Source organism: Schistocerca nitens, chromosome 3 (assembly GCF_023898315.1).
Source record: "Schistocerca nitens isolate TAMUIC-IGC-003100 chromosome 3, iqSchNite1.1, whole genome shotgun sequence".
Lineage (NCBI taxonomy): Eukaryota > Metazoa > Arthropoda > Insecta > Orthoptera > Acrididae > Schistocerca > Schistocerca nitens.
The window spans coordinates 48,732,077-48,744,865 of NC_064616.1; the positions used below are offsets into that span (position 1 = coordinate 48,732,077).

General features: G+C 44.9%; 1 protein-coding gene across 1 annotated transcript in view; it reads right to left on the reverse strand.

Annotated features, from left to right (window-relative positions):
* LOC126249609 (uncharacterized) overlaps nt 1-6,607 on the reverse strand; it is a 134,859-nt gene extending 128,252 nt beyond the window's left edge. The window contains exon 1 of the mRNA XM_049951274.1: nt 6,477-6,607. Coding sequence (XP_049807231.1) covers nt 6,477-6,546 — 70 coding nt within the window. The 5' untranslated portion in view covers nt 6,547-6,607. The remainder of the gene's footprint in view (nt 1-6,476) is intronic.
* Between the last annotated feature and the right edge of the window lie 6,182 nt (nt 6,608-12,789).

The following is a 12,789-nucleotide window of genomic DNA, read 5'->3' on the forward strand; positions in this document are numbered from 1 at the left end:
CAGATTTGTGTAGACATTGTGACAAACAACACCTCATGTCTATACTGAGGAGAAAGCATGACTTTTACAGATACCAGACATGTTGCAAACATCATCCATATGTTATAGTATTAAGATGGCAAAAGAGTAACTAATTAAGATTACCAATGGTTTGGTCATTGAAGCGGTAGAAGTTACATGAAAATAAAACTGAGTGAATCTTAAATCCTGGGAATCAGAACACTTCTGTCCCAGTAACTATCTCCAACATAAAATTCCATTTTCTTTATGCCATAGATGAATTACAGAAGTAATACAAACATAATAAATTTCTTTCTGACAAATGTTCCTTTTCCAATTACATATTAGATCTAATACATGTTAAGGACAGGATCATGACAAAGTGTTTTCATACTTGATAGTAAATGAACGTCTATCCAGTGACTTTGATATAATAGGTATAGTAACAGGGCCAACCAAATGAGAATACAAATGTAAGCTACAAACAGTCTAGCCTAATTTTAATCACATCTTAGTTGTAAAGTAATAAATTGTCTCTATAACAGCAGAGATATCGTATGTAAACTTCACACCAACTCTAAACGTTTTCTCAGCTTTTCACAAAGTCATCAGCACAATGAGATTATAACTTTATCAGCATAGTGAGAATAACTGTACAGACATAAGTAACTATTACACCAACTCTCCTCAAAATTCATACATATGTTGCATTATTAAACCACACATTATTAAATCTGCCCAAAGTTTGTACTTGTATCCATATAACCAGAAATAGAAAATAAGTGAACCAGTTCCTTTTGGCATCCAGTCTCTAACTATTTGTCCGAATCATCAGAAAGAGGAAGAGGGTGAGTTTGTACAGAAAAATAAAAGAGGATGTGACTTGAAAAAGAAGGAGTCACACCAGCTCAGAGCCTTGGGTTCGCCACCCCCAAATTGCAAAAAGAGCTTGCAACCTCCTGAGGAAAAACAATTCTTATGATGTTATATGAGTGATGAAGGCAGTTTGTATAATTTCAGCTGCGTAACATTCCTGAGTCCAAATAATCTTTTGGACTTAGGATATACAAGTCTATAAGCATTTGGGCGTAGGTTTTCAACAATTTCAAGTAGTCCTATATAAATATCAAAAAAATGTCTTTGTCTCTATATTTAGTGCTTTAGATTTGGTGTAACGTTTTATCAAAACTAGGTCCCCCAACTTTGAATTCCGTGTTTTTTATCTGTTTGTCATGCCATTTCTTTCTTTTTTCATAATAATCTCTCATAGTTCTTCAACTATCTCCTCTCTTTCGCCTGCTGTTATTCCTTTACTAGCTGGGAACTCTAAGTTCTTTGATTAGGTAAGGAGGTTTTTGGTCAAACATGATCTCATAAGGAGAGTATCCTGTGGTAGTATGTTGTAGGCTATTCATTGTTGTTGTTGTTGTGGTCTTCAGTCCTGAGACTGGTTTGATGCAGCTCTCCATGCTACTCTATCCTGTGCAAGCTACTTCATCTCCCAGTACCTACTGCAACCTACATCCTTCTGAATCTGCTTAGTGTATTCATCTCTTGGTCTCCCTCTACGAGTTTTACCCTCCACGCTGCCCTCCAATACTAAATTGGTGATTCCTTGATGCCTCAGAACATATCCTACCAACCGATGCCTTCATCCAGTGAAGTTGTGCCACAAACTTCAAAAATGGTTCAAATGGCTCTGAGCACTATGGGACTTAACATCTGTGGTCATCAGTCCCCTAGAACTTAGAACTACTTAAACCTAACTAACCTAAGGACATCACACACATCCATGCCCGAGGCAGGATTCGAACCTGCGACCGTAGCAGTCGCACGGTTCCGGACTGCGTGCCTAGAACCGCGAGACCACCGCGGCCGGCACCCACAAACTTCTCCCCAATCCTATTCAATACTTCCTCATTAGTTTTGTGATCTACCCATCTACTCTTCAGCATTCTTCTGTAGCACCACATTTCGAAAGCTTCTATTCTCTTCTTGTCCAAACTATTTATCGTCCATGTTTCACTTCCAGACATGGCTACACTCCATACAAATACTTTCAGAAACGAATTCCTGGCACTTAAATCTATACTCGATGTTAACAAATTTCTCTTCTTCAGAAACGCTTTCCTTGCCATTGCCAGTCTACATTTTGTATCCTCTCTGCTTCGACCATCATCAGTTATTTTGCTCCCCAAATAGCAAAACTCCTTTACTACTTTAAGTGTCTCATTTCCTAATCTAATTCCCTCAGCATCACCTGACTTAATTCGACTACATTCCATGATCCTCATTTTGCTTTTGTTGATGTTCATATTATATCCTCCTTTCAAGACACTATCTATTCCGTTCAACTGCTCTTCCAAGTCCTTTCCTGTCTCTGACAGAATTACAATGTCATTGGCGAACCTCAAAGTTTTTATTTCTTCTCCATGGATTTTGATACCTACTCCGAATTTTTTCTTTTGTTTCCTTCAATGCTTGCTCAATACACAGATTGAATAACTCCCATCCCAACCGCTGCTTCCCTTTCGTGTCCCTCGACTCTTATAACTGCCATCTGGTTTCTGTACAAATTGTAAATAGCCTTTCGCTTCCTGTATTTTACCCCTGCCACCTTCAGAATTTGAAAGAGTACTCCAGTCAACATTGCCAAAAGCTTTCTCTAAGTCTAAAAATGCTAGAAACGTAGGTTTGCCTTTCCTTAATCTTTCTTCTAAGATAAGTCGTAGGGTCAGTATTGCCTCACGTGTTCCAACATTTCTACGGAATCCAAACTGATCTTCCCCGAGGTCGGCTTCCACCAGTTTTTCCATTCGTCTGTTAAGAATTCACGTTAGTATTTTGCAGCCGTGACTTATTAAACTGATAGTTCGGTAATTTTCACATCTGTCAACACCTGCTTTCTTTGGGATTTGAATTATTATGTTCTTCTTGAAGTTGGATTGCATTTAGGTGAATAGGATGACATTAAGATATGTCTGATGTTATGTTCATCTACAAATTCCTTCCGAAATTTTGAAGTAAATTGGCTCCCATTGTCAGATAAAATGGCCTTAGGTGTACCCACTTTAATGAAGTAGTCCTTTGCAAATTTAGAAGCTATTTTCTTACTAGTTGCTTTCTTTAAGTGACAAAATTTCACGTATTTAGAAAACAAATCTACGATGACGAAAATATACTGAAATCCCCCTTTTCTTATCTATTTGCGGGTTCACCACACACGTACCTGCATGGACAATTGTTTCTTCTCCAAGACCACTAATATGAAATCAGGGTGGCTGTAGCATCCTTTGATCATTTTTTTCTACAAATAACACACTTACTTGTGCACCAGTATCAGTTAGAATCTTAACTAATTTGTTCCCGAGCATGCCACTTACACTAATACGATCCAACTCTTTACTCTCTCCAGTCCTCACCGGGTGTATTATTCTAGTCGGGGGCGAGGGTGGGTGGCAGAGCCTACCCACACTCGTTTACCAGATTTGACCTTGCGTTGCTGCGGTGATAGCGCATCTGATAAGAAAATAGCGACTTTGTTGGGCAAACATTATTGAGATGGCCTACAGTCTGGCAAATAGTACAGAGAGGTGCGCGACAGTACATTGCCATGTGGTTAGGTCTCCCACAACGCGGACAAATTACTTCCCTTGCTAATACTGGTAATGGCTGTGGCGGACGCGGTGCGGCAGCACAGAAGCGCAGTACATCTTCATGTACTACTACCAAACGAACAGCATCAAACAGAGGCGGGAGAGGCCGTTTTAACTTGTCCACCAATCCGCTGGTCAATGCCGCAAATAAACACATCAATAGCATGAGCTTCTGCTTCCGAGTGCAAAATCCTATTCTCAGTGGCGTTTTCGCCGAGCTTGTAGGTACGACAAGATACAGTTCGTAAGCGATCTGCAAAAGCATCAAAATCCTCACTAGGCTTCTGTCTAAACGTTGATAACCGATCTCGGTAATATCTGACACCTCTGGTGTCAGAAGAACGCGTAATTAATCCACGGACCAAAACTTCAAATTCATGCATATCACGCAATTCGTCCACTGTCTCTACGAACTTTCTTGCTTCCCCTGACAACTTCAATCTGGCTACGTCGACCAATAGATCATCCAGACAGGCACAAGTACGACTCACATCACGAATATTCTGTATGAACATAACCACATTTTCATGGGACTTTCCAGAAAAGGTGGAAATGAAAGAAGCCGCAGGAAAATTGCTTAACTTGCCATGTTAGATGAGGCTGTGGTAGTTGTATTAGTGACAAAATTATTATTAGCTGTCCCAGGTTGCACAGTAGTTACGGGTGTGGAGCTAGCCACAGGTACAGAAGTTCGCACGCTGGCTGCCAGCACCTGTTTCAAGACGCGGTTCTGTTCAGTTAACTTTTGTTTTCATATGAATAATTGGTTCATTCTAGCATTGATAGCCTCGAGCGGGTCTTGCAAGACAGCTGCCTCTCCGGGGGTACCCCGTTCCGCTGCTCAAGTTACCATCGGCATGTTTACAAAATCAGGGGGCTCTAGTGACCATGAAATGAATGTTAAAAAAAAAAAAAAAAAAAAAAAAGAGGGGCCACAAAATAACCTAATCCAGAGGTGGACAGACCGTGATGTTCTTCATCTACATCTACATACATACTCCGCAATCCATCATACGGTGCGTGGCGGAGGGTACCTCGTACCACAACTAGCATCTTCTCTCCCTGTTCCACCCCCAAACATAACGAGGGAAAAATGACTGCCTATATGCCTCTGTACGAGCCCTGATCTCTCTTATCTTTGTGGTCTTTCCGCGATATGTAAGTTGGCGGCAGTAAAATTGTACTACAGTCAGCCTCAAATGCTGGTTCTCTAAATTTCCTCAGTAGCGATTCACGAAAAGAACGCCTCATTTCCTGTAGAGACTCCCAGCCGAGTTCCTGAAGCATTTGCCGGCTGGTGTGGCCGAGCGGTTCTAGGCGCTACAGTCTGGAACTGCGCGACCGCTACGGTCGCAGGTTTGAATCCTGCCTCGGGCATGGATGTTTGTGATGTCCTTAGGTTAGTTAGGTTTAAGTAGTTGTAAGTTCTAGAGGACTGATGACCTCAGCAGTTAAATCCCATAGTGCTTAGAGCCATTTGAACCTGAAGCATTTCCGTAACACTTGCGTGATGATCAAACCTTCCAGTAACAAATCTAGAAGCCCGCCTCTGAATTGCTTCTATGTCCTCCCTCAATCCGACTTGATGGGGATCCCAAACGCTCGAGCAGTATTCAAGAATAGGTCGTATTAGTTTTTTATAAGCGGTCTCCTTTACAGATGAACCACATCTTCCCAAAATTCTACCAATGAACCGAAGACGACTATCCGCCTTCCCCACAACTGCCATTACCTGCTTGTCCCACTTCATATCGCTCTGCAATGCTACGCCGAAATATTTAATCGACGCGACTGATGACCTCAGAAGTTAAGTCGCATAGTGCTCAGCGCCAGCCATTTAATCGACGTGACTATGTCAGGCGCTACACTACTAATGGAGTATTCAAACATTACAGGATTCATTTTCCTATTCATATGCATTAATTTACGTTTATCTATATTTAGAGTTAGCTGTCATTCTCTACACCAATCACAAATCCTGTCCAAGTCATCTTGTATCCTCCTTTAGTCACTCAACGACGACACCTTCCCGTACACCACAGCATCATCAGCAAACAGCCGCACATTGCTATCCACCCTATCCAAAAGATCATTTATGTAGATAGAAAACAACAGCGGACCTACCACACTTCCCTGGGGCACTCCAGATGATACCCTCACCTCCGATGAACACTCACCATCGAGGACAACGTGCTGGGTTCTATTACTTAAGAAGTCTTCTAGCCACTCACATACTTGGGAGCCAATCCCATATGCTCGTACCTTAGTTAGGAGTCTGCAGTGGGGCACCGAGTCAAACGCTTTCCGGTCAAGGAATACGGCATCCGTCTGATACCCTTCATACATGGTTCGCAAGATATCATGTGAAGAAAAGGTGAGTTGCGTTTCGCAGGAGCGATGCTTTCTAAAGCCGTGCTGATGCATGGACAGCAACTTCTCTGTCTCAAGTAAATTCATTATATTCGAACTGAGAATATGTTCGAGAATCCTGCAACAAACCGATGTTAAGGATATTGGTCTGTAATTTTAAGATCCGTCCTTCTACCCTTCTTATATACAGGCGTCACCTGCGCTTTTTTCCAGTCGCTCAGGACTTTACGTTGGGCAAGAGATTCGCGATAAATGCAAGCTAAGTAAGGAGCCAATGCAGTAGAGTACTCTCTGTAAAACCGAATTGGAATCCCATCAGGACCTGGTGATTTGTTTATTTTCAACCCATTCAGCTGCTTCACTATGTCCTCCATACGGGAATCTGTACGAGACTCAAACGGCGGTCTGTTTGTACGATCAGTTGAAGTTTGAAGCGACGCTGCGACTTACGTTGAAGTTGAGTCAGCGCGATGTGCTGGCGGCGGCGACAGCGTGGTGAAGTGGCGGTCAACAGGATCATCGGCGGCTGTCATAGATGCAGGCTGGCTGCTACTGGACCCTCGGGCGGCGGCGGACGTGTTGGTGGCTCGCCCGGCACTCGGCTGCATGCCCCTCACGCGGCGGTGGACGGCGCGACGACGTGTCTCGCGTTTCTACTGACTCAGCCACCTACCTTGCGGTGCAAATGTGGCGGCCGGCTGGCGCATTCTACACACGCAAAATTCTCGGCTCTAAAATCGTAATGCAGTGGAAACGTCCCACTATGGCGTACCGCTCATTGTACGTAGAAAAGTACTAATGATGTTATGACATGGGGCTACTGCCAAGATACCCTCGTCAAAAGAACTTAAATTAGCGACAAAGTCGCTGTGGGAACGGATCCCGATTCCGACACCAGTTTGTGCAGGAACAGCTGTGTTAAGAGCGGCTAAGGTGGTCAGCGAATGTAAGGAAAGAAATTGTTCTGACACCATTTCTTGGAATGAGGCCATTTATTGCAGAGAAAGCAACAAATGCAAATTCAAATGGGCAAATGAGTCAGGCCTGGGGAGGCGAAGGTGAGCCAAGACATAGTGGTGGCCGAAACATAGTTCACAGCAAACTTAGTCGAAGTTAAAGAAAAGTGGTGGCTACCATTCGGACAAGGCCGAAACAAAGTCCTCGGCGATGCAGCTCCGGCAAAGAAAAATGTTCACAGCCACAGGGCGTGCGGCAGAGAGAGCGGTTTCAGTCGATGGGCGGCAGGGTACCTCCATCACGGGCACGCGGTTACTTCCACCCTGACTCACCAAGAGCCGAGAAAACTGTTGTGACTTGGCAAGACAGCCAAGCCACTATGAGGTGAAGCCGAAAGGCACGCGTTAAAGCTCACGCAGGCAGGCGTGAGGTCTGGAAAATGACAAGGTCTTTATAGTAGCAAAAATAGTACGTAGCTTCTGGAATGCTTAACTTTAATCCATAATTGGTGAACATCTGTCTGACGGTACATGCATCACAAGATAAATAGCAAATGATAATGGCGCCTTGCTAGGTCGTAGCAAATGACGTAGCTGAAGGCTATGCTAACTATCGTCTCCGCAAATGAGAGCGTAATTTGTCAGTGAACCATCGCTAGCAAAGTCGGCTGTACAACTGGGGCGAGTGCTAGGAAGTCTCTCTAGACCTGCCGTGTGGCGGCGCTCGGTCTGCAATCACTGATAGTGGCGACACGCGGGTCCGACGTATACTAACGGACCGCGGCCGATTTAAAGGCTACCACCTAGCAAGTGTGGTGTCTGGCGGTGACACCACAAAAACCGTGGGGGCGGCATGGAAACTTCCAAAGTGTGGCTTGGTCAGCCTCACCTAAGCGGTGTTACATCGCCGCCACACGAAGATGGTGCGTGATCGAGATTGCCCACCTCGGTGCTGACTTGCTGCTGCCAGACCACGGCACGAGAAAATTATAGGCAGCTGAAGCTACCAGCTAACGCTTGACCATAACAAGAGAATGAAATAAACCATTTGAAATAAACAAAATATAGAATCCCCTACTATCAGGCTCAACTTTACACCAAGAGCCTAATGACGAACTCAGGATTCTAGTAGCTTGTAACCGATGATCTGCTGCCCCTTTACTGTTATTCTCGATTCTCACACTGAACATGCGACACAGTAATTACTTGGCGATTGAATGCAACAAGCTCAATGCCCACGTGACACAAATACCGCCCTCCGGACTCTTAGTAGTTTGTAACCAATGAACCACTGCTCGTTTCCTGTTATTTTCCCGCCATAACACTTACGATGCGACACAGAAATTGCTTAGTGATTGTATATTACAGGCTCGCTGCCGACGTATCTCCTAGAGACTAATACCAATCTCAGGATCCTAGTAGCTTTAAATACGAGGGAAATCCCAAAAGTAAGGTCTCCTACTTTGTATAAGTACAGAACTCTGTTTGTGTGGACGTTGGTCACACTTTTATGAACAGTGCTTCACGCGGTGTTGTAAACATGCGCACGCCGGGCTAAGGGGCTCAGTCTTGGCTTGACAGCCGTTGAGAATGGAGCTCCCGTTGGATGTTACCGCCAAGTGCGAATTGCGTCCAGTTATTCAGTTTTTCAACGCAAAGGGCAATGCGCCGACAGAAGTCCATCGCTAATTGACGGACGTGTATGGTGAGCCGGGCATGGATGTCAAAAATGTTCGTAAGTGGTGTAGAGACTTTGCAGCAGGTCAGACCGAAATTCACGACGAACAAAGGAGCGGGAGACCGTCAATTTCTGAGGAAACACGGCACCCTTACAGTTGAGCAAAGCATGCATGAAGATCAACGGATCACCCTGGATGATCTCTGCACGTTGGTTCCTGAGGTTTCCTGAAGCACCGCTCACTGAATTTTGTCGGAAACATTGAACTACCGGAAGGTGTACGCAAGATGGGTGCCACGCATGCTGACTGAGGACCACATGCGGCAACGAGTTGATTCTTCCCCCGGCATTTCCTCACCGCCTTGCACCAGAACAGGAAAACTTCCTGGACTCAATTGTCACGGGTGACCAGGGATTAATTTCTACACCAAGAAGAAATGCAGATGATAAACGGGTATCCATTGGACAAATATATTGTACTAGAACTGAGATGTGATTACATATTCACGCAGTTTGGGCGCATAGTTCCTGAGAAATCAGTACCCACAACAACCACCTCTGGCCGTAATAACGGCCTTGATACGCCTGGGCATTAAGTCAAAAAGAGCTTGGATGGCGTATACAGGTACAGCTGCCCATGCAGCTTCAACACGATACCACAGTTCATCAAGAGTAGTGACTGGCGTGTTGTGACGAGCCAGTTGCTCGGCCACCATTGACCAGACGTTTTCAGTTGGTGAGAGATCTGGAGAATGTGCTGGCCAGGGCAGCAGTCGAACATTTTCTGTATCCAGAAAGGCCCGTACAGGACCTGCAACATGCGGTCGTGCATTATCCTGCTGAAATGTAGGGTTTCGCAGGGATCGAATGAAGGGTAGAGCCACGGGTCGTAACACATCTGAAATGTAACGTCCACTGTTCAAAGTGCCGTCAATGCGAACAAGAGGTGACCGAGACGTGTAACCAATAGAACCCCATACCATCACGCCGGATGATACGCTAGTATGGCGATGACGAATACACGCTTCCAATGTGCGTTCACGCGATGTCGCCAAACACGGATGCAACCATCATGATGCTGTAAACAGAACCTGGATTCATCCGAAAAAAATGACGTTTTGCCATTCGTGCAGCCAGGTTCGTCGTTGAGTACACCATCACAGGCGCTCCTGTCTGTGATGCAGCGTCAAGGATAACCACAGCCATGGTCTCCGAGCTGATAGACAATGCTGCTGCAAACGTCGTCGAACTGTTCGTGCAGATGGTTGTTGTCTTGCAAACGTCCCCATCTGTTGACTCAAAGATCGAGACGTGGCTGCACGATCCCTTACAGCCATGCGGATAAGATGACTGTCATCTCGACTGCTAGTGATACGAGGCCTTTGGGATCCAGCACGGCGTTCCGTATTACCCTCCTGAACCCACCGATTCCATATTCTGCTAACTGTCATTGGATCCCGACCAACTCTAGCAGCAATGTCGCGATACGATAAACCGCAATCGCGATAGGCTACAATCCGACCTTTATCAAAGTCGGAAACGTGATGGTACGCATTTCTCCTCCTTACACGAGGCATCACAACAACGTTTCACCAGGCAACGCCGGTCAACTGCTGTTTGTGTATGAGAAATCGGTTGGAAACTTTCATGTCAGCACGTTGTAGGTGTCGCCACCGGTGCCAACCTTGTGTGAATGTTCTGAAAAGCTTATCATTTGCATATCACAGCATCCTCTTCCTGTCGGTTAAATTTCGCGTCTGTAGCACGTCATCTTCGTGGTGTACCAATTTTAATGGCCAGTAGTGTAGTACACGTGTATTAAATCACAACGTTAACTATAATTTGCCGCTGCGCCAGTACAAGTGAACGTGACAATGGGTCGCCAACATAATGTGACTGGCAGGAGGCACTGTGTGTGTGTAGTGTTTTCGTGTGTGTGTGTGTGTGTGTACGCACGTACAGTATAACGAACATAAGTTGAGTATCATTCCAGAGTTGTGATCGCTACATATCGCCTTTTGTTTACGACTGCCAACAACCTCAGCGATGTAGTAGCAAGGCGACGTCTCATGTAATGTGTGTCAATGAGAAATAAATAACGTAAGCCGTGTTTGAATGTGAACGTCTGTATAATGTGCTTTCACGAAATCATTTTACTCCGTGTCGTAATTTATGTCATAGAAATTAACGTTTCGTGAAGACATGGGAAATCGCAATTGTACGAGACCCAGATGGAGCAGGAATATCTTCATCGTCATTAACCGCTAGTAGCCTTGTTGATTAATACTGAACACACGTTCATAGAGCAGCTACAAAGCAACTGTTCGAACGTTGCGGTGGGCAGCATTTGAAAACATCAGTACGTATGAAGCAGAACTATGGAGCAAAGTGACACTGGTACGGCGGCAGGCGGTGGCAGCTGTTGTTTATATTTGAACCTTGCGGTGTTATGTTTTTGATTATAAGATATTATGGTTTAAAAACCTGAATTTCAGAACAGTATTTACTAAAATATATGATTTCTCATTGTAAGTCTTATCACAAGTCTGTCTCTCTCTCTCTCTCTCTCTCTCTCTCTCTCTGGTCGGCGGAGGGGGGGGGGCGGCAAGTGGTAGAAGGGGGCGCGTTCCGGCACCTAAAAGTTTAAAAATTAAGCACTGCGGGTGACGAAACCTGGGCATGCTACTTTACACCTGAGACCAAGCAACAATAACGCCAGTGGCAGCATCCTTCTTCGCCAAAGCCGCAGAAATTCAAACAAACACATTCTGCCGGTAAAGTCATGACAACCGTTTTTTGGGATCGGAAAAGGGTATTGTTGGTCTACTTTATGCCCACTGGGACCACGATTAACGCTGACAGGTACTGTGAAACTCTGAGAAAACTCAAACGGGCAACTCAGAACCGGAGAAGAGGAATGTTGAGCAAAGGCGTAAACATTCTCCATGACAACGATCGCCCACACATCATTCGGCAAACCGTTGCTCTCCTGCAACATTTTCAGTGGAACATAATCACCCACCTACCTTATAGTCCTGACTTGGCGCCCAGTGACTATCACCTGTTCCTTAGGTTAAAAGAACATTTGGCCGGAAAGCGATTCAGCTCCGACGACGTAAGAAGAGGTTCATAGCTTTCTGAACAGCATTGAGGCGAGCTGCTATGACATAGGCATACAAAAACTGCCACAGCGTATACAAAAGTGCATCGACTGAAATGGTGATTATGTCAAAAAATAGCTAAATGTTCAAGCTGTAAACTGATGTAAACCATTGTAGAAACAAGCAGGTCTATGTACTTATAACAAAATAGGAGACCTTACTTTCTGGATTAGCTTCCTAGATGAACCACTGCCCCTTTACTGTTATTCTCGAACCCCCGCACCGACGATGCGACACAGAAGTTGCTTCGCGGTTGCATACTACAGGCTCGATGCCGACGTATCTCCAAGAGACTAACACCGCCGAGAGGCTTATCTCACTAGGGGTCAGATAGATATTGCCTACAGGGAAATTAAAGAGACCTTTGGAGAAAAGAGAACCACTTGTATGAATATCAAGAGCTCAGATGGAAACCCAGTTCTGAGCAAAGAAGGGAAAGCAGAAAGGTAGAAAGAGTATACAGGGTGTTACAAAAAGGTACGGCCAAACTTTCAGGAAACATTCCTCACACACAAATAAAGAAAAGATGTTATGTGGACATGTGTCCGGAAACGCTTAATTTCCATGTTAGAGCTCATTTTAGTTTCGTCCACCTGCGCTCAATGGAGCACGTTACCATGATTTCATGCGGGATACTCTACCTGTGCTGCTAGAACATGTGCCTTTACAAGTACGACACAACATGTGGTTCATGCACGATGGATCTCCTGCACATTTCAGTCGAAGTGTTCGAACGCTTCTCAACAACAGATTCGGTGACCGATGGATTGGTAGAGGCGGACCAATGGCCTCCACGCATTCCTGACCTCAACCCCCTTGACTTTCATTTATGGCGGCATTTGAAAGCTCTTGTCTACGCAACCACGGTACCAAATGTAGAGACACTTCGTGCTCGTATTGTGGACGGCTGTGATACAATACACCATTTTCCAGGGCTGCATCAGCGCATCAAGGATTCCATGCGACGG